This window comes from Myodes glareolus, chromosome 3 (assembly GCF_982192425.1).
Source record: "Myodes glareolus chromosome 3, mMyoGla1.1, whole genome shotgun sequence".
In the NCBI taxonomy this organism is placed as follows: Eukaryota; Metazoa; Chordata; class Mammalia; order Rodentia; family Cricetidae; genus Myodes; species Myodes glareolus.
Genome location: NC_142028.1, coordinates 27,708,680 through 27,735,184, shown reverse-complemented (window position 1 = coordinate 27,735,184; position 26,505 = coordinate 27,708,680). Strand labels below are relative to the sequence as shown.

The 26,505-nt window shown below is 46.5% G+C and overlaps 2 protein-coding genes across 2 annotated transcripts in view; one reads left to right on the top strand and one right to left on the bottom strand.

Annotated features, from left to right (window-relative positions):
- Positions 1-20,911, top strand: part of Lpcat3 (lysophosphatidylcholine acyltransferase 3) — a 38,484-nt gene extending 17,573 nt beyond the window's left edge. Inside the window, exons 2-13 of the mRNA XM_048444240.3 lie at positions 14,752-14,859; positions 16,167-16,273; positions 16,929-17,022; positions 17,173-17,210; positions 17,607-17,785; positions 18,373-18,481; positions 19,067-19,153; positions 19,243-19,406; positions 19,770-19,917; positions 19,991-20,149; positions 20,246-20,371; positions 20,530-20,911. Coding sequence (XP_048300197.3) covers positions 14,752-14,859; positions 16,167-16,273; positions 16,929-17,022; positions 17,173-17,210; positions 17,607-17,785; positions 18,373-18,481; positions 19,067-19,153; positions 19,243-19,406; positions 19,770-19,917; positions 19,991-20,149; positions 20,246-20,362 — 1,310 coding nt within the window. The 3' untranslated portion in view covers positions 20,363-20,371; positions 20,530-20,911. The remainder of the gene's footprint in view (positions 1-14,751; positions 14,860-16,166; positions 16,274-16,928; positions 17,023-17,172; positions 17,211-17,606; positions 17,786-18,372; positions 18,482-19,066; positions 19,154-19,242; positions 19,407-19,769; positions 19,918-19,990; positions 20,150-20,245; positions 20,372-20,529) is intronic.
- Positions 20,912-21,111: 200 nt separating this feature from the next.
- On the bottom strand, positions 21,112-26,349 carry Emg1 (EMG1 N1-specific pseudouridine methyltransferase). The gene is made up of 6 exons (XM_048444242.3): positions 26,126-26,349; positions 22,425-22,526; positions 22,187-22,328; positions 21,771-21,829; positions 21,552-21,701; positions 21,112-21,380 (listed from the first exon to the last, which is right to left on the bottom strand). The coding sequence occupies exons 1-6, from the start codon at positions 26,291-26,293 to the stop codon at positions 21,267-21,269; spliced, it is 735 nt and encodes a 244-aa protein (XP_048300199.3). The 5' UTR covers positions 26,294-26,349; the 3' UTR covers positions 21,112-21,266.
- Positions 26,350-26,505: the final 156 nt, after the last annotated feature.

Genomic DNA, 26,505 nt, shown 5'->3' with positions numbered 1-26,505 from the left:
TCTAGGTCAAGTCCTTTCTTTTAATCTGCAAGATGGCTGATACTGTCTATATTCAGAAATGACTGTGGTAAGATACAAATAATGTGAGTGAGTAGGGGGCTAGAGAGATGGCTCAGAGGTTAAGATCCCTGGCTGCTCTTCCAGAGGTCCTGAGTTCAATTCCCAGCAACCACCTGGTGATTTACAACCATCCATAATGAGATCTGGTGCTCTCTTCTGGCCTGCAGGCAGAATAATGTATACATAATAAATAAATAAACATTTAAAAATTTGTGGAAAAAAAAAAACAAAGAATGTGAGTGGCTTTCTCGGACTGTGAATCTGCATCCTGACTGGACCACACTGATTCTGGATCCCGGATAATCTGGCTAGAAGCTGCTACCACATGGTGTAGTAATTTGCAAAGAATTGGCTGGAGAGATGACTCAGAGGTTAAGATCCCTGGCTGCTCTTCCAGAGGTCCTGAATTCAATTCCCAGCAACCACATGGTGGTTTACAACCATCTGTAGTGAGATGGGGTAACCTCTTCTGTATGCAGGTGTACGTGCAGATAGAGCAATCATAAGTAAATAAATCTTTAAAAAAAAAAAATCCACTCCCTCGGTACCATCTCACTGTGAACAAGCTTTCAACATATGGACCTTTGGGCTCGGTAGTTTGCAGAGAATGAAAATGTGATTAAATCTCCCAGTTAGTAGCGACAGGAGGGCAGTTAGGCTCTCTGAGTGCCTCCAAGTCACCTGAATGTCTGTTGGCACTCTTCTTCTAAGATGGGGAATGACTGTCAGCCTTGTCTGTCGCTGTTGTAGGAGATGCTGTGCTTGTCCTCGCTTTTGTCTGCTCAGCCTGGAAGCGCCCCTGAGGGCAGCCACAGCTGATGGTGGAGTCCGGCTCCTGTGTCAGCAGTTTGCTCACTCGGCTTTTGTTGATTCTGGTGGAGCCACCATTTCACAGACCAGCCATTAGCATTGGAGTGGAAAGCCTGGCTTCCTAAGACTGCTTGGCTTGAATGGAAAAAGTAAAGAAACACTCTTGGGGGGGGGGGGTTGGGGAAGTTGGGGTTAGATTGTTTTGATGGGTTTAGGAACAACAAAAAAAAGTAGTTCTTGTAATTGTTATTGTTTGAAACTGGGTCCTCATGTAGCCCAGGCTGACCTACTCCTGTGTTGCCAAGGCTGGCCTGAAACTCCTGATCCTCTGCCTCAGCTTCCCAAGTGCTGGGATTTACAAATGTACACTATCTGTTTTTTAAAAAATAGTTTGATTTTGTTTTTCGAGACAGGGTTTCTCTGAGTAACAGCCAAAGCTGTCCTGGCACTTGCTTTGTAGACCAGGCTGGCCTTGAACTCACAGAGATCCACCTGCCTCTGCCTCCCAAGTGCTGGGACTAAAGGTGTGCACTACTATGCCAGGCTTAAAAAATATTTTTTTAACATTGACAAAAATGCTTTTTCTTTTTCACCATCCATTAGTTCATCTTCAGAATATTATTACCCTTCAGCCACACATGTGGTGGGGCACACCAGGAACCTCAGTCCCAACACTAGAGAGGCAGGAGGGTCAGGAGTTAGAAGTTTAGAAATAGCCTTGGCTACCTTGTAAGTTCCAATTCAGCATGGGCTATATACAGAGATCAAAATCATCACCAAATCCTCCAGCCCAGAGCTGTAGCTCAGTGGAAGAGCTAACTGTTGGCCTAGCGTGCATGAGACTCGGGTTTCAATCTCCAATCCTGCAACATAGCAATAATATCTCCTACTCTTTTTCTTCCCCAGGATGCTTGACCACTTGTCCTAATTTCCTAGTCCCTTGTCACTATTATCAAAATGCTGGAGATAGCCCCTGGGTATTATTAGAGAAGGGAATTGAGTACCCACTAATTAGACTAACAAAGGCTAGGAAAGCACTTTGTTAATGTTGCATTAAAATGAAGCAACTTTGTTTTGAGATTGTGCGTCACTATATATGTTGCCCACGCTCTCCTGGAATTCCTGTGCTCAAACTATTTAGCTTCCCAACTAGCTGGGACTGCAGCTAGTTAAAATCTTAAATAGTTAAAAATCTTAAAATAAGATTTTTTTTTTAATGTTTGAAAACAGGGAGTTAAGCAAGCATAAAAATGAGGGGGGGGTGTGCCTGTGACCAAGTGCAAGAATACGGATTGTTATCGGAAGACCAGAGAATATAGCTGTAGTGTTAAAAGGGAACTGTTGGTTATTACTGACACCACTCCAAGGTCACCACCAAGTTCCAAGGCGCGTGGCTAGAGTTTAGATGAAGTCAGGTGCAGATTCTAATTTGAGCCTTGCTCTAGTAACTTCAGGACACCATTTATCCCCATTAGGGTTCCATTTCTTAACTGTCTAATGAAGGGTTTGAGCATATGATTTCTAAGGTTTCTTCAGTTCTAGGAATCCGTGACTCAGCTGAAGATATACAAGGTTGCTAGAGTACGAAGGTACAGTGGCACCCTGCCCACACTACCAGGCAGGCTTAATCTGTTGATCAAAACGAAACTGTTCTGAGCATATCCAGAGCTGAGCTTCACCCTCTCCTAACAATCCCTGGTCTACCGTAATCAAAAGTAAACCAAGAGCCAGGCTTGGTGCCTCACTTTTCCTTTTGAGACAGGGTCTCTCTACATAGTTCTGCCTGTACTTGAACTCACTATGTAGATTAGGCTGGCTTCAAACTCAGAGAGATCCATGAAGTGCTGGGATTTAAAGCATGCTCCAGCAAGGAGTTAAGAGGCCAGAGGATCAGGAGCTAAAAGCCCAACACAGCCACATAGTGAGTTTGAAACTAGCCTGAGCTGCATGAGACTCTGTCTCAAAACAAAAACATCAGTAGAACTTCATAGATTTCCAGCTCCAGCCTCCATGGGCAGCTACACTCACATGCGCATACCCTGGCTTCTTTCATCCCATTATATCTTTATCCATTTATATGTTGTGTACATGGGTCTTTGTGAGCACTCGAGTGGCATGGCACACGTGTGGAGCTCAGAGGACAACTTGTCGGACTTGGTTCTCTCCTACATATGGGTCCCAGGTTACCCATTGAGCCATCTGGATGGTACCTGTAACATTTGATGAGAATAAACTCTGTGTGTATGTATGTATGCGTGTGATTTTTTTTTTTTTTTGAGACAGGGTTTCTCCTTGTCCTATCCTGAAACTTGCTCTATAAACCAGGCTGGCCTGGAACTCAGAGATCATCTGCCTCTGCCTCCCAAGTGCTGGGATTAAAGGTATGTGCCACCACTCCCCAAATGAACATCTAAAATGGCCTTCCTTCTCACATATGTGGGAACCTGGTTTGCCTCCTTGTTTTTCTGGAGGCTTTTTTTTCCCCGGGCTCTTTGGTTCCCAGTCCTTAAATGTGGGCATTTGCCAGCATTCAGCCTTTGTCTGCCTTTTTATGGTCTTGTCTTGGTGTTTATCTTTCTTCCTTGTTATCTGTCACCAACAATTCCAAGGTAGCCAGCCAATCTCACTTTGAGTGGTACCACCTTCTTCCTAACCACCAAGTCCTGTGGCGTGGGACCTTGAGATGAGTAGATTCAAGTCAAGGTCTGTTAGCCTTGGTGGTACTTAGACCAGTGGGAGACTCCTGGGCAATCAATTCCATACTTTTAACATCCATCTGTGCCTTTCTCTAAAACTGATCTGTCCTTCCCATTTCTCTCCTGATCACCCTGGAAAAAGAAAAGGACTGGATGTTAGGTGGTGCAAGACTTGAATATCAACTCTCAGGAGGCAGAGGCACATAGATCTCTGTGAGTTCAAGGCCAGCCTGGTCTGGTCTACAAAGTAAGTTCCAGGACAGCCAGGGCTACATAGTAATACCCTGTTTAAAAAACAAAGTGAGGAGGCTGGGGCTATTAGAATATCTGGGAAGCACACACAAGGCCATGAGTTATCCCAATCATCACAAAAATAAAGGGTGTTGTGGATTGCCTGGGCTGAAAAAGTATCCCAGGATACCACAGAAGTAAAGCAAACAGGAACAGCACTGTGCATGTAATATATCTCTGCAAGTGACAAGCTTGTGGAGCCCTCTGCTTCATCCAGCCACCGGGAACTCTTAATGTGAAGACTCTAAGGCTGGCCCCATTGGGACATTCCAGGAAGAGGGCAGATGGGTGACAACTGGGGAAGAGATGAGTCAGATAAAAAGGGCAGAGAAAGTGACTGGATGCTGCATGTTCTAGTTGGACAGGAGCCTTTGCTCCAAGCGTGGCCTTCAGAAGGTTTCAAACAGAAGATTTTACTAGCTGACTCAGAACTGAATCTTCTGGGTACTGCAATAGCATAAGGAAGTCAAGAACACAGGGAGACCGGTCAGGAGGCGACTGTAATTATAATGTGACTTGGCCGGGGGAAGCAGAAGATGGGGAAAAGAAGTGGGCAGAGTCTTGACTGACTTTAAAGGTAGGGCCTGCAGAGCATGCTGGTTGTGAATAGAAGGGAAGGACGCTAAAGATGATGGCAGGTATTTGTTCTGAGTAAACAGAAGAGTGAGCTGCAGCCTGAAATGCGGAGGAGCCAAGCATGGTGGTGCACGCCATTTAATCCCAGCAAATGGGAGGAGAGGCAGGTGATCTCTGAGTTTGAGGCCAGCCAAGGCTGTATATCCAAGGCCCCCAGAGGGGCAGGTTCCGCTCTGCAGCAGCTCAGCTTGCACCTGGCCGGTCCAAGCTATTCCCTGGGCAGATGACAAACAGGTACCAAATGTGAAATCAAGAGAGAGGGCTCTAAGTTAGAGAGGACATTTGATGGGGAAACAACATACGGATGGGATTAGACTGTATAGCTAGTTGCGATCACTGGACACGTCACTGTTCAGGCCAAGGTGACAGGTGCAGCAGATGCTCATTTCACTAATGACACAGCACCTCAAAAAGACTGACTCCACACAGCTTGAAGTGACAGGAAGCAGCAGGACAAGGATTCAGGTTGATCTGTCACTCTAGTGTCAGCTCCTCTACCAATACAGAGCCTTAACTTAGTAAGCAGCATGCTCCTACATGAGGCGTGACACAGAGCTGCAACCCCAGAAACTCCAGAGACTGAACAACAGGATCCTAAGCCAAGGCCAGCCTGGGCAGCACAGTGGACTGCAGCTCAGAAATAAAACAGCTGCTGGGCGCTAGGTGGCTAAGGGGTAAAAGCACTTGGCACACAACCTGCATTCAATCCTCGGAACCTTTGTAAAGGTGAAAGGAGAGAACTGATAGCACCAAATTGACCTTTACCTCTGCACGAGCACTGTGGCACACAAGGGCCCACTCGCACACTCAACACAATCATGATAAGAGCTGTGTTAGAACGCTTGCCTAGCATCTGTGAGGCCCCAGGGTCAAACTCCAGTACGAAGGGAGAGGGAAGGGATTTATAATTGACAGAAAGGAGCTGGGAAGTAACTCTGAAGGTAAAAGCATCTGCTGTGCAACCCTGACACACCTGAGCTTCATCCCTGGGACCTATGTCAAGGTCACATGATGTAGTTCATACACATCTAGCTCTGTTTGCACCCCCAGTGTGTCTAAGAAAGCTGGTACAGCATGTGAAACAGCTCCTGAGGGTCAGTAACTGTTGACCAAACACAAAATGTAAAGTATGTGGGGCTGGGGAGTTGGCTCGGCACGTCAGTGTACTTACTGCTCTGCCATCCATCCCTGACTCCAGTTCCAGGGGCTCCTGTGCCCTCTTCTGAACTCTGGGCACGAGGGACACATACATACATTCAGGCAAAACATTCACATGAAAGAAATCTTCAAACAGTTTTATCTATATAAAGTACAGAGGAGAGCACGTTGTCAGATCTCCACAGGCATAAACTACGAGATGTAAGGCGTGGTGTGCGGCATTGTGTAGTGACGTGCCAGAGGAGAGTCAGCTCTGTGTGCCAGACAATTAAGTCATGAGTCCATGATTCATTAAGACATGAGTTCCCTACAGTCTGAAGGAGACACTTAACTGAGTTTTGAAGAATGGCCAGGATTTTGCTTTGTAGAGGTTCTTAGAAAAGCTGTTTCACACACAGGAAATGGCAGGGCCAGTGTACAGCCACAGAAGACCAAGAACATCTTTGGGTAAAACCAGACAGATCTGCTTTAACTAAAGAAAAAAAAAGTGACTGGGGTGGGGCATAGGATATTAGTTAGAAATGTAGTTTATTTAGGAAACAGCCCTTGAGGCTGGAGAGATGGCTAGGCAGTTAAGAGCACCGCTGTTCTTCCAGAAGACCAGGGTTCAAGTCCCAGCACCCACATGCAGCTCACAGCCGTCTATAACTCCAGTTCCAGGGGACACATGTAGGCAAAACATCAATGCACATTAAATAAATAAATCATAAAGAAAGGAAAATGGCCTTAAATCAGAGACGTTGGGGCCAGTGTGATGGCTCAGTGGGTAAAGCACTTGCTTTACTTATAAGGAACTTCTAGGTGGCAGAGGCAGGCGAACCTCTGAGTTCAAGGCCAGCCTGGTCTACAGAGTGAGTTCTAGGACAGCCAGGGCAACACAGAGAAACCCTGTCTGAAAAAAACAAAAACAAACCAACAAACAAAAAACCAGTTCCCAGCACCCATGTGGAAGCTTACAATTGTCTGCAACTCCAATTCCAGGGATCTGACATTCCTCTTCTGGCCTCCCCAAGCAATAAATCACCTTTTAAAAAAAGTGGTTATAATAATGAAGAGATACTTTAGAAAGCAATCAATAGGATTTGATTTGATAACCAGATATAGGAAGCCAAAGAAAGCCAAGAGTCAGAGACCAGTCTAAGCGTTTGAATGCGGGTGTGTGTAAGAGAAGGCTGTTTTAGGTGGAAAATCAGCTCTAGTTATATGGCATTTGAGATAGTATGAAATATCGCACTAAAAATATCCAGGGAGGAGCCAGGGCATATGGGACTAAATTAGAAGTTAGGACTGGCTTGGTTTGGCATGAAGATCATATTAAGTTGTGTGAACACAGAGGCACTATAGCAAAAATAGGTAAGCTTGGATGTTTTAGGAACCAGGAAAAAAGTCGGGGAGGCATGATTCAGCACTTTCCTAGCATGTGTGAGGCCCTAGGTTCCATCTCCCCTCTCCAGGAGTGTGTGGGAGGGGGTTGTCCTGTGGAACGGATATCAACAGCTGGCCCAGCAACACGTAGCACTTGGAGCTCCGTCTTCTTCCTCTCACTTGACAAACAGCTTATTTTCTTTGACCTGGGTCATGTGATCTACTGACTGACCAAATGGGGCCGTATCATTCCTGCAGAGTTCATAAATGGCTACTGCAGGTATGAAAGACAAAATGTATCAGATTTTATTAAAAACCATTCACGTTTGTTTTCTTCAAATGAAGTCTCGCAACTTTAGATTAATAAGTAACTGTACACGTGTTGCACAGGAGATACTAACATTGAGTGTGACTTCCCTAGTCCCAAGCACAACTCAGAAGCACACAGACAACCATGACAAGGGAGCTCAGCCTGACTGTGCTTTTGGCCTGCTGTCCCCTTAGTCCCCACGCCTGGCTGCAGCCCTAGAAAGAGCCACACTGCTGTCCCAGCAGCCTGCCTTACAGTCCACAGCAGGACCTGGATGCTGCTCTGTTTAGAATGCCTTTCTCATCCTAACAGATTCTTTGACCTCAGGGCGTACATTAGGCCCTCAGGCTTCACCTCTGAAGGCTGACCTTAGCAGTCAGAAAGGAGAGAGACTTAGTACTGCCAGGGGTGCTCAGAACCCTCTGGGTCAGCGTCATCAAAACCCATTGAGTGAGATTAAATGAGAGACAGTGACTGTCAAACTGAGTTCACTCTCGGCCATCTTTAGGATGTTAGCAAGGTGGTGCTGCTCTAGGAATTGCTGGCAGCTTCGTTTCAAGTCCACATCCCTCCCAGTTAAGGCTCTGCGGGGCGAACAGGTGCTGCGGTGCTGGTTGACGCTGCATTGAGCACTGGTTCCCACAAAGAATTAGGATTCAAAAACAGCTTGTAGGACACCACTCTTCCTAAAAACAGCTCTTCCCTGAAGGGATGACCCAGTGGCCAGGCTCCAAAGCCTGCTGAGTTGGGAGGCAGCCAAGGCCAAGGTTTGGTGTTTACATACCCTCCACGGGTCTGGGTTGTCACAGCAACACACCCAGCACAGTCCATCCCTCCTTCCCTTGGCAGCTCCTCGCCGGCTTCACCCTCTCTCTTGCAGCCTGAGAGTTCTCGGTGACCCCGCTTGCTCGGTTCTTTTTATTTTCTTGCCAGTTCCTCAACTTCTTACGAGTTTGCAGTAGTACTTGACCTGTGTGGGACTGAACAGCCTGCACTCTTCCCACTTCCCGAAGCTACCAGGCCTGTCTGCCAAGTCTACAGAGCACACCCAAGACCATGGTTCTTGTCGTGTGTCTTTTCTTGGTCTCATAAAATTATGCTTTCTAAAGCCTGTGGGAAGTTAGAAATATGGAGAGGAACTATTCCTGGGAGGCCCGTTGAAAGCTCAAGAAGTGACTATTGATCCCAGAATAGCAAGGAAAAGGGCGCAGAAACTGTAAGGGGACTCTACAAGAACTCAGAGTTCGGGATGGTGTAAGTCCTCTGTAGTTGAGGCAGCTTCCCACACCCCAGAAGGCAGAGAATCATCAAGACCCTGCTCTGGAATAGCAGTGACCTGTATCATCAAGAAATGCTAAATTTGCTGGGCAGTGGTGGTGCATACCTTTAATCTCAGCATTCAGGAAGCAGAGGCAGGTGGATCTCTGTACATTCCAGCCTACAAAGCAAGTTATCAGGATAGCCAGGACTGTTTCACAGAGAAACCCTGTCTCAAAAAAACAAAAAAGTTTTTTTTTAAAAAAAAAAGGAAAGAAAGGCTAAATTAGGCTGGGGGAGCATACGTGCATAAAGCCCCAAGTATGATCCAGGTATGAAGGTGCAAGCCTGTAATCCTGGCTCACAAGGTGAAAGCAGAATTAGGAATTAAAGGCCAGCCTCTGCTACAGAGCAAATTCAGGCACCCTAGGATACATGAGACGCTATTTTTTTGTTACCTTTTTATTGATTTTTATTGAGCTCTACACTTTTCTCTGCTCTCCTCCCTGCCTCTCCCCTTCCCCCTTCAACCTTCTCCCAAGGTCCCCATGCTCCCAGTTTACTCAGGAGATCTTGAGACCCTATTTTTAAAAAAGAAAAAATATTAAATTCTCTTCAACTCAGGCAAGATAATGGTGGCGCACACCTTTAATTAATCCCAGCACTCGGGAGGCAGAGGCAGGTGGATCTCTGTGAGTTTGAGGCCAGCTTGGTGTACAAAGCGAGTTCCAGGACAGCAAGGGTTGTTAAACAGAGAAACCCTATCTCAAAAAATAAATAAATAAAATAAATAAAAACTCTTCAACTCTAGGAAGCAGAGTAATGTGTTATGTTCTTTAGTTTGGGAGCATCACACATGGTTAAAGGTTTTAGTACTCAAGATGAATTCTATCTAGAAATGATAAGCGTTCTGACAATTAGAACCTCTTGGACTCAGCCTCCCGTCTGAATTCCGCCCCCAGAACCTGTGTAATAGTGGAAGAGAGTGAATGCCAACTAAGCACACACTGCAGCACCCATACCCATGTATGTCATGCACACATATGTGCGTGCACACACAGACACATAAAATAAGTACAGTTTTTAAAGTAAAAGGCTTAAGGTATTGGATTTTCTTTCAGGCACATTCTTGTGCAGTACAGCCTGGCCTCAATTGCTGCACAGCCACAAGTGTCCTTGAGCTCCTGATCCTGCTATCTCTGCCTCCCAGGTGCTGGGATCCCGAGTGTCTGCTCTCTGTAGCCCTTGGATTGAAGAAGGGCTTCATGTGCTACCAACTGAGCTACATTCTCTTTTCCAACCCTACCCCACCCTTTCCTTTTCTTTTATTGAGGCAGGGTCTCCTTATATAGTCTAGGCTGGCCTCAAACTCTGCCCCATCCCCCGCCTCTGAGTGCTGGGACCAGTACCACCAGACCTGGCTCTGATTTGTGGCTCTTACAAGTACTTCCTTGCTGACCCAGTCCTTCCCTGCACAACATCTGTTCACATGAGACTTCATCTTGTCTCTTCACTGGTCATAGGTGTCCCCCTCTCCCTTAAGTTAGTAATGCCATATCATGTCATCTCCGCCAATAAGAAAGCGTCGCATGCCACCCCTTCCCATTAAAGCTTCGTAAACAGAATGTCTGGCATAAAGGAAGCGTTGCATAAATATTTATGGAATGAGGGAATAGACCAGTAATCCTCAGGATGTTTATGGAAGTAACAAGCGCTGACACATGGATTGCAGGAGATGTGAACTGTACCAGTGCACTTATGTGCACACTTTTTGTTTGAAAGAAATTAAGAAAAAGGTATTTCATGAACACAAAGACAGAAAGAACTGCATCTAGCTAGTTGTTTTGTCATTTACTTGTCAAAACATCTAATTGTTTTGTCATTTACTGTCACAATACAAGCCCTAGTACCCGGGAAGCAGAGGCAAAGGGTCATGAGTTCCAGGCCAGCCTAAACTATATAAAGACAACCGGACATGGTGGCACCACCTTCAATCCCAATATTCAGGAAGCAAAGACAGGAGGATCTCTGTGAGTTTGAGGTCAGTGTGATCTACGTAGCAAGTTCCAGGATGGCCAGAGCTACACAGACCCTCAGTCAAACCAGACAGACAACTATGTGGTAATCCATTTGCTTAAAACAAATAACTGGTGTTGAAGCTACTACTCTAGGGGCTGAGGTTTACCAGTTCACGGCCTGTCAGCTGCAGAGATTTCAGGGTTGACTTGGGCAGCTTCATGAGACCCTGTCTCAAACCAGTGAAATGTGAAAAGGGGCTGGAGATACAGCTCAGTGGCAGAGGACTTTCCGAGCATGTGAGGCTCTAGGTTCAGTCCCTCACGCTGCGATAAAAACAGGCCGGTGCTGTTGTCCCACACCTTTAGTCCAGCACTTGGGAGACAGACAGACAGATCTCTGCTGCGTTTGAGGCCAGTCTGCTCTACAGAGGGCATTCTAGGGCTGCCAGGGCTACACAGAGAAGTCCTGTCACAGAAATCACAGAAAGGAAGAGAGGGAGAGAGAAAAGGAGGGAGGGGGGGGAGAAAAAGCATAATTAAGCATTTCCTTTGATTGACTCTTTAAAGTATTGCAGTTATCACAAGCTCAAAACAAACTATATTGCCAATGATAAACTAACTGCATTTTATATTTTAAGTACTTTATTTACTTATTTTGTGTGTGTGTGTGTGTACATGTACATGCATGTGCAGGTCAGAGAACAACTTGCAGGAGTTAGTTCTCACTTTCCACTGTGTAGGCCCCAGAGATCAAACAAACTCAAGTCCTTTCGGGCTTGGTGCCAAGTACCCCTACCAGCTCAGCCATCCCCCTAGCCCTACATTTTTTTTTATTTTAGAAGCAAGAACCATGGCAATTGTATATCATAACCAGCTCAAAAACAGAATCATAAGGTATCCTTCCAAAACACCAAGAGGGAGACTATTCTCCACACATGCCAGTACAAGCATGTCAGCTCAACAGCTCAACAGTTGGGGATGAGTCTGCAGCGAAACCACTATGTATGTATGCTCTCTTTGCTTTAGGAATAACAAATGTATTGACCCTTTGATTAAGTGAGCAACCTTAGCTATATAGGCTTTATATGGCCCTTTAGGAACCCCGCCCCCAAAGAGTTTACTTATATCCTGAATAGAATTGGAAAAACATTTTTCTACTGTGCCAAAACAAGTTTTATAATTTGGTTGGTGCCCAAAGTTCGTCCAGCCCACTAGATAGCTTGGTGTTATCTTATGTCTTATCTTCTCAGAAGTCTAAGGATGCTGCCCTCAGACGACAGACCACAAGTGTAAAATACTGTTTCTGAGCATAACTGAGCATCTTCTCTTCTTTGGTTTGGAGTTTTTTGTATTTGCTTATTATGCAGGTTCTTTAAATAGGCTAGGATGATCTCAAATTCAAGATCTCTTTTCTTGGCCTCTCAACCTCCCAAGTACTAGGATTGGAGACCTATGCTGTCATACCCAATCCTTGTTTCTTTTTATAATTATTCAGTAAGGAGAAATCTTTTGGGTTTTTTTGTTTTGTTTTATTTTTCAAGACAGGGTTTCTCTGTGTAACAGCCCTAGCTGTTCTGGAACTAGCTCTGTAGACTAGGCTGGCCTCGAACTCACAGAGATCCACCTGCCTCTGCCTCCTGAGTGATGGGAGGAAAGGGAACACAGTGAGGAAATACTTGACCAAAGCAATACCAAAAACCAGCTGGGCAACTCCTAACTCTGCATCTCTATTTCTGATGTTAAAACACTCTTTAGATCTCAACTCTGTTCCGCTTTGTTGACTGTAACACACTTCTCTTGGGCCGTTTACACTCACTGTTAGCAGCTCTCCTTAGCAGGTATCCCATGGCTCTGGCATCTCTAACATCTTAGGGTCTCCAAGGCAATACAGCTTCACAAAATGGCCCCTCTAGGTCTCCATTCAGAGACACTCCTGACACATACCTGACCTCACCTGCTTTCCTTAGTCAGGGAGGCAAATTCCATAACCCCTTTCTTGTATCCTTGACTCTAAACTCAGAACCACTTGGCTGAAACTGCCAAGTTCTGCTGCTTGCTGGGGCTGGAACTTGGCCTCCTTTTTCAAATACATATTCACCAGCTTTTCGTTTTTAGTGGTTTTCTTTCTGCCTATGCTTCTTGTTCTGGAACTTACTCTGTAGACCAGGCTGGCCTTGAACTCTAAGAGATACACCTGCCTCTGTTTCCCATGCACCCCCACACCCGGCTCTAGTTTCTTTTCACAAGTTGGAAGCGTAGCTTGGAGCTCTTGCCCTGAGATCACCTCTCCCTTTATTCTGTCTATAATCGGGCTTTTTATAATCTTTTCATCTCCTAGAACACAGGCTTTAGCTCCATTAAACTTACTGGTGCCCCTTCTCGCCTCAAACTGTAGTTTGTATTTTTCCTTGTGAAGATTGTGCCTTCTCGTTATAGATCTGCATAAGACTGGCCACTGATAACCAGATGACAGTCAATGCTAGGCTCTTTCAAAATCCTTCAGCCAATGCTCTTAATCCATAGCTCTTCAATTTAGCCTCAGGCAGATTTTTTTTTGGACAAGGGCAGAAAACAGCCACATTCTTTGTCAAGGTATCACAAGAACAGTCTCTATCCGTGCTGATATTCTTCTCTTCTGGGAACTCTGGAGCTTCCAGCTAGGCCCCCACACCTCAGACCACCAGTCTTCCATGTTCCTATTAATATGGCCCATTAGACCTCACTTAAAGTGTCCAGTTGTTTTCCTAGTCCAGGGTCCTAAGTGTTCTACTGTATTCCTCCAAACAAAAGCACAGTGTGGCTATCCCAGCAATACTTCACTCCTTGTACCAACTTCTCTCTCAGGGTTTATTGCTGTGAAGACATACTATGACCTATGGGGCCATTTTCTTTCTTTTTTGGTTTTTCAAGGCAAGGTTTCTCTGTGTAGCCCTGGCTGCCCTGGAACTCACTCTGTAGACCAAGCTGGCCTCAAACTCAGAGATCTACCTGCCTCTGCCTCCTAAATGCTAGAATTAAAGGAGTGCGCCACCACCGCCCAGCCTATAGGGACCATTTTCATTCAAAACAGCACACTAGGCAAGTGTTCTAACTGAGGGAGATACCTAGTCCTTGTTAGGAGATACCTAGTCCTTGTTACGAGATACCTAGTCCTTGTTAGGAGATACCTAGTCCTTGTTAGGAGATACCTAGTCCTTGTTAGGTTTCTTTAAAAAAAAAAAAAAAACAGAATCTGTTATGGAGCCCAGACCCCTGCTGGGTACTTGCTATGTAGTAGCCCAGGGTGGCCTCCAACTTTAGGATTCTCCTTTCATAGATCTTGAATGCTGAGATTGGTGTTGACACTGCACTGTTTCCTCAGTAGTTGGGACTGTAAATGGATTTGGTTTTCTATTGCCTCAATTAAAAACACTTGTAGTTCAATAGGCAGTGGTGGTACACGCCTTTAATCGCAGCACTTGGGGGGCAGAGGCAGGTGGATCTCTGAATTTAAGGCCAGCCTGGTCTAGAGTGAGTTCCAGGACAGCCAGAGCTATACAGAGAAACTGTCTGGGGGAGTGGGGAACCCTTGCAGTTCTAAATGTGTATTTATGGGCTGGAGAGATGGCTCAGAGGTTAAGGATGCTGACTGTTCTTCCAGAGGTCCTGAGTTCAATTCCCAGCAACCACATGGTGGCTAACAACCATCTACAATGAGATCTGGTGCCCTCTTCTGGCCTGCAGTCATACATGGAGGCAGCACACTGTATTGTATACATAATAAATAAAATCTTAAAATAAATAAATAAATGTGTATTTACAAAAAAGAAGAAATTGATTTGTGTGAGTGCTGTTTTTGTCTTCTCTGTTGGCACCCATATAATGTATATCTTTGGAGGGTCAAGGAGATGATTCAGTGGGTAAAGAGCACTTGTCAAATAAGCCTGAAGACCTGGGTTTGATCCCTGAATCCCACTTAGAGTGGAAGGAGAGAGCAGGGTCCACAAACATTGTTTGACAGTGTACACAGCAGCACAGATGTACTCACACATATATATCACATAATAATTATTATTATTATTATTTATTATTATTATTTTCTTAATCCTATGTTCTTCCCCTCTCTGGCACCAGGCACGAGTAACCCTTTTCCCATTTTTCTCCCATCTAGGCTATCCGTTGGCTCTGTTTTATCGGCATTACCTTTTCTACAAGGACAGCTACCTCATTCATCTCTTCCATGCTTTGACAGGCCTCTCAATTGCTTATTTCAACTTTGGTGAGTGGACTGAGCAGGACACTGCCCTAAGAGACCTGGGGTGGGAGAGGGTGGGGGGAATGGACCAGAACAGATCCTCTTGAGAGAAACTCACAAATTAGGAAGTCCTGGTTCTTAGGAGGTTTTCATCTCTACAAAGGGAAGACTGAATCCATAGGAACGCACACACATATATATGTGGGGGTCAGGAGAGATGGCACAGCAGTGAAGAGCACTGCTCTTCCAGAGGACCCAAGTTCAGTCCAGCACTCATGGCGGGCGGCTCAGTTCCAGGGGACCTGGTGTCCTCCTCTGACTACATGGGCACACACATGCACACACACACATATAAATAAAAAGATAAATATTTCCAAACATTTGAAAAACAGTATATTAAATAATTCAAAATAAGGTACACTAATATTCTTCTCTGAAAACTCATGAACCAGGCCCTCCAGGTCAAATCACACTCAGTACCACATATGTCAAAACATCACTGGGTACCACATAAGTATGTACATTTTTATGTACCAGTTAAGAAGTAAATAGTGTTACACATTGTGGCACACACCCTTTAATCCCAGCACTCAGGAGGTAGAAAGGGCCAGTTTGGTCTTCATAGTGAGTTCCCGGCCAATCAGGGCTACATAAATATAATAATAATAAAATAAAATAATAATAATAATAAAAAATAATAGTAATGGGGGCTGGGGGGTGGTTCAGCGGTTAAGAGCACTGACTGCTTTTCCAGAGGTTCTACGTTCAATTCCCAGCAACCACATGGTGGCTCTCAACCATCTACAGTGACATCTGATGCCCTCTTCTGCCAGGCAGACCTACATAGAACACTCATATACATAAAATACATAAAAAATAAACTTTAAAAAATAATAATAATGATAATAATACTTACCATTATTTAGGAGCTGGTGAGGTGGCTCAGCTGGTAATGATCTTCTCACATGGAGGAAGATTACAAACTCCCTCTAGTTCCCTTTGACCTCCACACTTACTGTGGCACATAGAAATGTTTGTTTTGAGACAGTCTTCAAAACAGTCTCAGGCTGACCTTGAACTATATAGAAGATTATCTTGATCCTCCTACCTCTATTTCCCAAGTGCTGGGTTGGAGGCATGGAAGACCATGCCTGGTCCAGTGCATCTGGGGATCAACCCCAGGGCTTCCTGCATGCTATAGACAGGCACTCTACCAACTGAACTGCATTCTCAACCCCCAAGGCTGCTTACTATGTTATTCTGTTTTGTTTTTTGTGGTTGGGAATCTCAGGAAGGATGATCCTAAGTGCTGCTCTCTTCTCCGCACCCAGGCCACCAGTTCTACCACTCCCTGCTATGTGTTGTGCTCCAGTTCCTCATCCTGCGACTCATGGGCCGCACCGTCACTGCCATTTTCACTACCCTTTGTTTCCAGATGGTAAACTTTCCTCCTAGCAGCTCAGGTCACATGGACGGCAGGTGTCGGGAGGGGCAAGGCAGGGGGTGGTAGCATGGTGACCCACGAGATCTAGCTTGTAATCTCCTACCACACAGCAGCCTGGCTGTGGGCAGGTCACAGGCCCTCAGCAGGTTGTAGCAGCAACTCTACAGGCCTCAGGACTGTGCCATCATCAGGCTTCCTTGGTTCTCACCAGGTTTAGCCCGGCTGGCCAAGTCACACAAAGGGCAAGGCAGAAAAGTAATTTAGAATGTGCTGTCACCCTAAGCAAGCCCATCCTCACTGCAGTCTGAAAAAGATTTGTAGGGTTGTCTTATTTCTATTTATTGAAGTGGGTCTCACTCTGTAACTGAGGCCAGATTCAAACTCTATAGCTCAAACTTGTTTCAGTCTCTCTCGAGTGCCAGGATTCTCGGTCTGCACCAGCAGGCCTGGCTCATAAGACCCTCTTAATGTTTTAACTAAGGGGACCAGGAGAAAGGAAAATGAAGGAATACAGGGGATTTCAAGTGAAGGGGAAAATTAAGAGGTCAAGCCTGGTAGCATAGGCTTGGAAGGATAAGACCACATAGCTATGAGCTGGAGGGGAAAGACCATCCAAGTGATGGTGGAGTAAAGACTTCCCCTCTCCCAGGCCTACCTTCTCGCTGGATATTACTACACAGCCACTGGTGACTACGATATCAAGTGGACAATGCCACACTGTGTCCTGACGTTGAAACTCATTGGTAAGTGGAAGGGTCCTGCCTTCCTCCTCTACCCCGAGCCCCTCCCCCACGAGCTATAATAAACTGCACAGATGTTCCTGTGGGTCCTGGCTACTCTGTCCGCAGACCACACCCTCATGTCTACTCTCCCCTTCCCCTCTCTCTGCCCAGGTCTGTGCATTGACTACTATGATGGAGGCAAAGACATGGTAAGTGTGCACTCTGGCAAAGCGGCTAAGGATTAACCAGAGGGAAGGAGAAAGGCTACTATCACCAAAAGACTGGACCTGCCTCTGCCTCACTCCCTAGCCTGTGAACTCTTTCAGATAGCAACTGAGCAAGGGCCAGCCAGGGTAACTTGTCAGAATCCAGCCTTTACACAAAGTCCAGAGATCAATGCCAGCAAGGCATTTGCCACAGCAGCCACAGGCAGCTGTTGACTAAGCTACCCCACACATTTCTACATGAAGCAACCCCCGCCCCCGCCCCGCAAGAAGCCAAGCTGAAGAATTCCAGGCAGTGGTGCAAAGGTTGGGAATGCTCAGACTGGCTCTTAGGGTAAGATTCAAGGCTGTTCTGAACCTTGCATTCTCTTCTCAACATAGAATTCCCTGTCCCCTGAGCAACAGAAATACGCCATACGGGGTGTCCCTTCCCTGCTGGAAGTTGCTGGCTTCTCCTACTTCTATGGAGCCTTTTTGGTAGGACCCCAGTTCTCAATGAACCACTACCTGAAGCTGGTGCAGGGACAGCTGACTGACAGGCCAGGGAAGACACCAAACAGGTAATTGCTCCTCCTGGTTGAAGACCTCTGTGACTTCCGAAGTGACTTTCTTAAAGGCCGGCCCTAGCACATTGGCCCCACTACACAGTGTCGTGTGGGAGGCGTCTACACGCTCCCCAGTGTACACTGCCCCAGCCATTTGCCCACCTAATGCCCCTCCCTTTGAAGCTTCCTCTCACATAGTAGAGAGACACTGTTCAATATACAAAAATGTATAAAAATATATATATATACTTTAGAATTCCTTCAGGGAACTTGGCCCCCTGGATTTGAGCAGGAGTGGAAATTGCTAGTTGTTCTGTACATGACCACCAGTTGAGATGCCTGGTGAGATTCGAACTCAAGCATGCTCTGAAGGTTAGGCACAAGCATCCCACACACAGCTCCCCCGTCTTGCCCTCACTGCTGTAATGCAGGTTTGCACTGGCCAAGCACACAGCTGTCTTTCCTGGAAACAGCTCCAGGCACAGGGATCCTGGTGCCACTGCCTGCAGTAACCACACCCTGAAACGTTCCTTTCCGTGACTGCAGGTCAGAGGGTGAAGGGCGAGGCTCTGCTGTGTGTGACCCCACTTGTTCCTTTCCAGCATCATACCTGCTCTCAAGCGCCTGAGTCTGGGCCTTGTCTACCTGGTGGGCTACACCCTGCTGAGCCCCCACATCACGGAAAACTACCTTCTCACTGAAGACTATGATGTGAGTGGCTGCCAGCATACCACTGTGACCACTGCCTCACCAAATGGGCTAAGAGAGAAGTAGGCCATGCCATCTAGAGATGTGTGCTGGATTCTGCTCTAGGTCTGGGAGAGTTGACATCAGTGCCACCCAGGCCTCACCTGCAGCACCTAAAACAGCCTCTGCCTTGCTTTATGCAAGAGTGCAGTGGCAGGTGGCTCTGCAGCCTGCTTTCATTTAACTGACAGGCTCAAGGACTTGGGAGTTCATGTTCAAAGAGGGAGGGAAAAGTGGCTCTTGCTCCAGTTCCCCTGAAAACCTCCCAGCAGTTCCATGTCCATTCTGGGTAGCTATCTGAAAATTAACACGGACTGTGGGCATCCAAGGACTGTGGACATCCCTGTACTGACCGTATAAATGCCCAGACTTTGCAAAGCCGGAGGCAGGTGGATATTGGCGTCTCTCTGCTGCTTACAGATAGGTAGGGCTATAGTGTCGTGGCACATGTGGCATCAGGCATTGATAGGAGCAAAGAAGCCAGCCCCGAGTTTGAGAATACCATGTAGGGGACTGCCGCCCCTGATGCTCATCTGCTCTCTTCTCAAGCACCACCCTTTCTGGTTCCGCTGCATGTACATGCTGATCTGGGGCAAATTTGTGCTGTACAAATACGTCACCTGTTGGCTGGTCACAGTAAGTAGGGAAGATAAGTCATATTAGACAAGCTGGGGGTGGGGCTGGGAGGGGGAGTGACAGGAGCCCTAAGCGGTCTCTCCCCTCAGGAAGGAGTGTGCATTCTGTCGGGGCTGGGCTTTAATGGCATTGAAAATGGGACTGCAAAATGGGACGCCTGTGCCAACATGAAAGTGTGGCTCTTTGAGACAACTCCTCGCTTCACTGGCACCATCGCCTCCTTCAACATCAACACCAATGCCTGGGTGGCCCGGTAAGCACTGATAGACAGCCCATGAGGACAAGGACGCTTTGTCATCTCTGCCCATGCTTTCTGCTATCACTCTGCTAATCCTGTTCTCACCCAGGCAGCCCCACCCCAAACAAAAACTCTGTAAAAGTCCCTCAAGCCTTGGCTGCAGATCCTGGTCTTGCCATTGTTTGTGTCATACCCATAGTCCCTCTGTTGCATCTGAACTACGACAGCTTTCCTCCATCTCAAGCGTTCCTATTAGCACTGCTTCTTGTACCCCCCAGTGGCCACAAGTGGGAGCCAGTCAGCACTGCACTCCTCAGGGCAGAGCCCCAGAAGCAGGAGTCAAGTCTGAGGTTCATCCTTACCCACCCTCTTCTCTAGTTACATCTTCAAACGCCTCAAGTTTCTTGGAAGTAAAGAACTCTCACAAGGCCTCTCCTTGCTGTTCTTGGCCCTCTGGCACGGCCTACACTCAGGATACCTGATTTGCTTCCAGATGGAATTCCTCATTGTTATTGTAGAAAAGCAGGTAGGACTCAAGGGTGGTAGGAAATGGGTTGGGGATAAGGACAAGACTAATGACCTCTACGCTCCCTCCCCAGGCCGCCAACCTCATTCGGGAGAGCCCCACCCTGAGCAGCCTGGCCTCCATCACTGCCCTGCAGCCCTTCTACTACTTGGTGCAACAGACCATCCACTGGCTCTTTATGGGTTACTCCATGACCGCCTTCTGTCTCTTCACCTGGGACAGATGGCTTAAGGTAGCGAGGACCTTACTGCAAGGCTGCCAGAGTCACCGAAACCTCCAGTAGTAAGAGACAAGCAGGCTCAACTATTTCTGCGGTCTGTCTCCACAGGTGTACAGATCCGTGTACTTCCTTGGACATGTCTTTTTCTTGAGCCTGCTATTCATATTGCCTTATATTCACAAAGCAATGGTGCCAAGAAAAGAAAAGTTAAAGAAAAGGGAATAGATTTCCCTGGTAAGTAGTCTACAGGTGATGGCTTGAAATGCTATTGGAGATTCGGGTGGATTAGCATAGCTTGGCCACTAGGGAGCGCTCCGGGGTACTACTTTTCTTGCTAGAAGGGACTAGGTGCTATTCTGGCCCCCCTTCTAACCACACACCTTGCCTTTTAGATGGCGGAGAGCTGGACTGGTGCAGAAACTACTTGTCCCTTCTCAGAGCACTCCTCACCCCAGAGCAGATGCAGGGCACTGGACGTCACAGCACTCCCAGCCGTGCCTCTGCTACAGCCAAGTTCACTGGGCCAAAGGGGAAGCTCTTGTGGGAGGAGCAGAGGGGCTGCACCCCCTTTGGACTCCCCCATGCACGTTGCCTTATCTCTTCCCTCTAGCCAGGAACCTGTTGTGTTTCTCTTCTGCCAATCCACTACGATTGTATATGTGCCGATACCGCCACCCCCCCATGGGGGGAGGGGAGGGTACAAGGCCCTGCCTGCTCCACCTTTTCTATCTTGGAACTATACCAGATAAATCACTTCTGTTGTTCAGTTTTTCACTGCTAGCATTCCTGACTGCTTTCTTTCATACATGTTCGCTGTGCTCGCTGAAGCCGAGCTCATCAGGGTCTCTCCTTGAGAGCACAAGAATCTAAGACATCGGGAAGGCCTACCTTCAAAGTCTGGAACAATAGAACCCAAGGGGGACAGTTCACACTACCATGTACTGCTGAGTTTAAGAACCCTCAAAACAATCAGGTTTGCAAAAAAGAAAAAAGCACAGTCTTTATAGGAAAATACAGTGTTGGTTCCCACTCTACCATCTTTGTACAGAAGATTATCTTCCAGCAGACAAATTAGGAGTCCACAGACGTAATGCCAAGAGTCCTGTCTGAGAACTAGGCTCTGCTGCTCTCAGATGACGCCCCATACTTCTTCAAAGGCTGTGGTAAGTTTGGCACAGGTAAGGGCAGCAGAAAGTGGATAGTTGCTGATGGACACCATCTTCTCTGTGTACTCCACACTGACCTGAGAGAGAAGGAGCTGGTCAGGCAATGCTTCCCTGTAGCGAGTTCAGACCTCATGGGTGAGCTACTGTCTCAACAGCAGCATCTTTCAATCTCAACTTCTACAAAAATCGGAGATTCTAGCTCTATCTGTTAGAGACACGGCAGAAACGTCAGAGAAGCCAGACTGTACCTTGCCATGGGCAAAGGCCCCCACCACGAAAACAACTGGGTCACTGCTGGGCACCAGCTCTCGCACATCACTAACATCTGCGATGGAGAAGGACGTGCCAATTTTCATACATCCAACTGGGAAGTGGTCAGACACTGGATTCTTAATTACCTAAGAAGAAAAAGCAAACTCAGACCCAGAACCAGCCCCAGAACCTCCTGACAGGTTTCCCCAGCTCACCTTCAAAAGCTTCTGAGGGCCATCAGCTGCTCGAACACTGAGTTTGTGTAAAAGCTGAACTAGGAAGGGAAAAAGCAAGAGTTCAGAAGTGGGATGAAATCACATTCTGCCCGGTGCCCTGCGCAGAACACCCCCTTCCCCGGAAACTAGGCTGTGTGTCCCTTTACATCTGTACTGTATCCTCTAAGATGTTACGAACAGACACTGTCAGGCTTGTCAACTGTGACAAGCTCAGATGGCTTTATCCCTCACACAGAAACCTAAGAGAACAGGGAGTCAAATCTCCGTAGATGTGGAAAAATACCAGAGGCCTGACCGGGCAGTAGCTCCCCACTGCTGAAGGACTGAGTATGTGACCCCTTTCCTCTCTTCATTTTGACAAGTTCACTCAGAACTTAAATCCTAAGGCTTCTCACCCATGAGGCCACAAAAGCGATCAAAGGTTCTAGGAATTCGTGTTTGGGGGTTCACTTCAATCAGCACGTTCTTCTGTGTATGAATATAAACCTGGAGCAAGCCAGCTCGGTTCAGGGGACTGTCCATCAGCATCAGTAAGCTCTGAGAAAGGGAGACAACAGGGCACTGTGAAGCCTGGAAAACAACAGTATTCTGTAGACGACGGCTCAGAGGCCATTAGCTCTACCCCACAGTTACCTGGTGGGCGATGTCTGGTCTGACTTCCCCTGGGTCCCGTCCATTCTTCAACAACATGGACTTGTGTTTGTCACAGTTGAGTAGCTCATAAGTTTTCCCTACCTGAAGAACAGAACACAAGAGCAACGGGAATTCTATTATCTCGCCTGGTAGTTCAAGGTGTGGTCCCTGAACAATCAGCACCACGACAAATTCAAGCCCACTCTAGACCTAAGCCAAAACACTAAGTAGGGCCAGAAAGCTGCTCAGGGCATTCGCATGTGGCCACGTTTAGCTTTATCTGTAAGAGACAGACACAGAATCAACTATCTTACAGCCAAAAAGGAGGGGTATAAAGTCACACCACATTGACTTTTTAAGGCCTGTGGCTATCAGGCAAGGTCACGGAAGTTCTAGAATCAGGAGTTCGTGAAAAAGACTCATCACAAGAACAGTATGTGTATGTATGTGCTGAGAAAATGCCAGCCTGGGCTACAGCAAGACCCTGCCTCAAACAAAAAACCTCAATAAGCAAATCATTGAGAAAAAGGGGTACTGTAGCTCAGTGGCAAAGGGCTCAGCAAGGCCCTGATTTCATCCCCAGCACTACGAAATAAAATGGTGGCTGGAGAGAGCTCAGCAGACAAGGGTACTGGGTAAAAGGAGGGAACCAACAAGCTGTCCTTTGACTTCCACACACGCTCAAGTACACACACACCACTTGCAAAAAGAAGTCTATAGACATGGCCATCAGCCTGACCTGAGCTCATTCCCCAGAACCCACACGGTAGAAAACCTACCCTATACCCCCTCAGGTTGTTAATGAGTGAACACACTGGCTTGGGAAATTTTTTGAAACAACGAAAAAGCATAGTTATGTACAAACACAGGCTTTGCAAGGGCGTGCATCACTAGAACTTTTCATGTCTAAAGATAAAGTGACAATACATTTCTAAATATTTGGGAGAGTGAAGTTTTGAAATTAATAATCAAACAATAGGAGAGATGACTCAGTGTTTAAGAGACATCACTCTTGCAGAGGACCCGGATTTGATTTCCTAGCACCTATGTCATGTGGGCTAGAACTCCATCTCCAGGGCATCTGAATACTCTGGCCTTCAAGGGCACCCAAACACTTGTGGTACACACACATATGCAGTTACAAATATTTTTATTTTGTGTATATGTGTGCCTACATGTATGTATGTACATACATACAGTGCCAGTGGAAGCTAAAAGAGGACACTGGATCCCCTAGAACTGGAGTTAATATGTAAGCCACCATATGGGTGCTGGGAATTGAACCTGGTCTTTTGGAAGAGCAACCACTGCTCTTAACTGCTGAGCCATTCATTTCTCCAGCCCCACATAAGTTAGAGACTGGAGAGAGAGAGAGAGAGAGAGAGAGAGAGAGAGAGAGAGAGAGAGAGAGGACTTGGTCTTGCAGAGGACCTGGTTCAGTTCCCAGTACCCACCCACAATCACCTGCTCTTGCTCCAGATCTTTGACTGACTGACTGATCAGCTAAGGTACCTAAACACATAGTTCACATAAACTCCTGCAGGCATACACATAAATAGAAACAAATCTTAAAAAGAATGTCAGAATAGGGCCGGGTGGTGGTGGTGCACGCCTTTAATCTCAGCACTTGGAGGCAGAGGCAGTCAGATCTCAGTGAGTTTGAGGACAGCCTGGTCTACAAAGAGTTCCAGGACAACCAGGGCTACACAGAGAAAATGTCTTGAAAAACCAAAAAAAAAAAAAAAAAGTCAGAACAAATGATCAAGAACTTAGGATACCCTTAATCATAGAAGAAAATGTATGATCCAGTTTCAGTCCATTAATATGATAAAACTGGAGGTTTTGTTTTGATTCAAGATTTACTTAATTTTACATGTATGAATGTTTGGCCTGCATATAAACATATGTACATGCATGCCTGGTGCCTCAAGAGGTCAAAGGAAGGCATCAAATCCCTTGGAACTGAAGTTACAGATGTTTGTGAGCCATCAAATGAGTGCTGGAACTGAACCTGGATCCTCTATAAGAACAAGTGCTCAACCAACGGAGCCATCTCTCCAGGCCCAGGTTTTCTATTAAAGAACCACAATAGAAAACATCAAGATGTTTCTTAAAGATACAAGGGAAATGTTATAGTCTGCTCTCAGAGAAACACAGTAAACAATCACATGACTCCACAAGCTGTGATGAACAAAAACGGTTCATTAAGAGATAATAGGAAGTATACAGGAGTACCATCCACTGTCACCTCTCAACTCCTCCATCAACTGTGTGTACACACGAGAAAGACCTGAGCGCACCAGCTACGCTGGCAGGCCATCAAGCCCTAGGGATTCATCTGTTTCTCCAATGCTGGGATTACAAATTGAGATGGACTTTTTTTTTTTTGTGTGTGTGTGTGTGTGTGTGTGTGTGTGTGTGTGTGTGTGTGGTTTTTCAAGCCAGGGTTTCTCTGTAGCTTTGGGACCTGTCCTGGAACTAGCTCTTGTAGACCAGGCTGGCCTCAAACTCACAGAGTTTCGCCTGCCTCTGCCTCCTGAATGTTGAAATTAAAGGTGTGCGCCACCAACCGCCCGGCGATATGGACCTTTTTCTTTTTTTTAAATTTATTTATTTTTATTTTATATGTATTGGTATTTTGCCTGCATGAATGTCTGAGTGAGGGTGGCAAGTTCCCTAGAACTAAAGTTACAGACAATTGTAAGCTGCCACATGGGTGCTGAGGAATTGAACCCAGGTCCTCTGAAGAGTAGTCAGTGCTCTTAACCACTTGAGCCGTCTCTCCAGCCCCTCTTTTCTTTCTTTTCTTTTTTTTTTCTTTTTTTCTTTTGAAACAAGGTCTCTTTATGTAGCTGGCCTGGAACTTGCTCAAACTCAGAGATCTGCCTCCCCATCTGTCTCAAAGTGCTGGAATCAAAGGCATACAAGAGCACGCCCAGCATGGACTGGCCGTTTTACATAATTGCTGGGGTTAGAACTCAGGTACCCATGTTTGCATGGCAAACAGTCCACTAACTAAGCCATTCCCCCAGCCTGATATAGCAGTTCCTTGGTCTAACCACTATTAAGAGGAAGCAGCAGCATCACCAGTTAGATGTGGGAGCTCACACCTGTAATCACAGGCTTCAGGAGGCCACCAAGTGCTAGGCCAGCATGAGGTAGAGGGTGAGGCCCTGTCTCAAAAAGTAAAATAGGCCAGGTAGTGATGGCGCACACCTTTAATCCCAGCATTCAGGAGACAAAGGACAAGCAGATCTCTGTAAATTCAAGGCCAGCCTGGTCTACTGAGCAAGTTCCAGCACAGCCTCCAAAAGCTACAGAGAAACCCTGTCTTGAAAAACAAAACAAAGTAAAATAGAACAGCAACAGATACTCAATAGTTAGCTGAATATGGTGTCCCATGCCTACAATTCCAGCACTCAGAAGGCTAAGGCAATGGCAGAAGGATGGCAAGTTCTATACCAGTCTGGGTTATATGGTAAGACCCTATCTCAAAACAATAATGAAGTAAGTAGTAGTGATACAAAAGCCACTATAAAGAGTTTGCAGTTACTAACACTCAGTGTCCTTAAGGTAGAAGAGAACTTAATGCTTTCAAAGAACTTAAAGTGGGTTCACTGCTCAGTTTTTTTCCATCCATTCTGTGTCCCTGGTCCCCACAGAACCTAACCAACTTACTACTCCACACTGTTCCAAACTACCTTGACTGTCTCCAGACTGGCCCCTTCCAGCACCACAATGAGTCTACGGCCTCCGCTCTTGCTTCCTGCCCCAAGCCGGGGTCTCTTAGGCGGCGCATTTTCCCAGTCCTGCTCCTGCGCTGCAAAACGCCGTTCACGAGGTTGGAAACCACCACAGGGCGCAGCCATCTTGTAAGCAGACCGGAAATTGCGCTAACTTCCTTAAACTAGAACCTTGCGTCCGCCCTCACTGCAAACTTCCTCCCAGCTGCCATTTTGAAAGAGGGCGCTTGGAAATGGCGATAGCTGTAGTCCAGAACTACCGAAGCCTCTCGAGGAGGGCACGCCTCCTAAATAGGCGGGACTTCCAGACGCGCTATTACTGTGCGCGAAGTTCGGGT

Coding starts and splice junctions, on each gene's coding strand:
- Emg1 (XM_048444242.3), bottom strand. CDS start 26,293: ATGGCTGCGCCCTGTGGTGGTTTCCAACCTCGTGAACGGCGTTTTGCA. Junction 22,527..26,125: donor CCAGTCTGGAGACAGTCAAG/GTAGTTTGGAAC, acceptor TCTGTTCTTCAG/GTAGGGAAAACTTATGAGCT. Junction 21,830..22,186: donor TCGCTTTTGTGGCCTCATGG/GTGAGAAGCCTT, acceptor TTCCCTTCCTAG/TTCAGCTTTTACACAAACTC.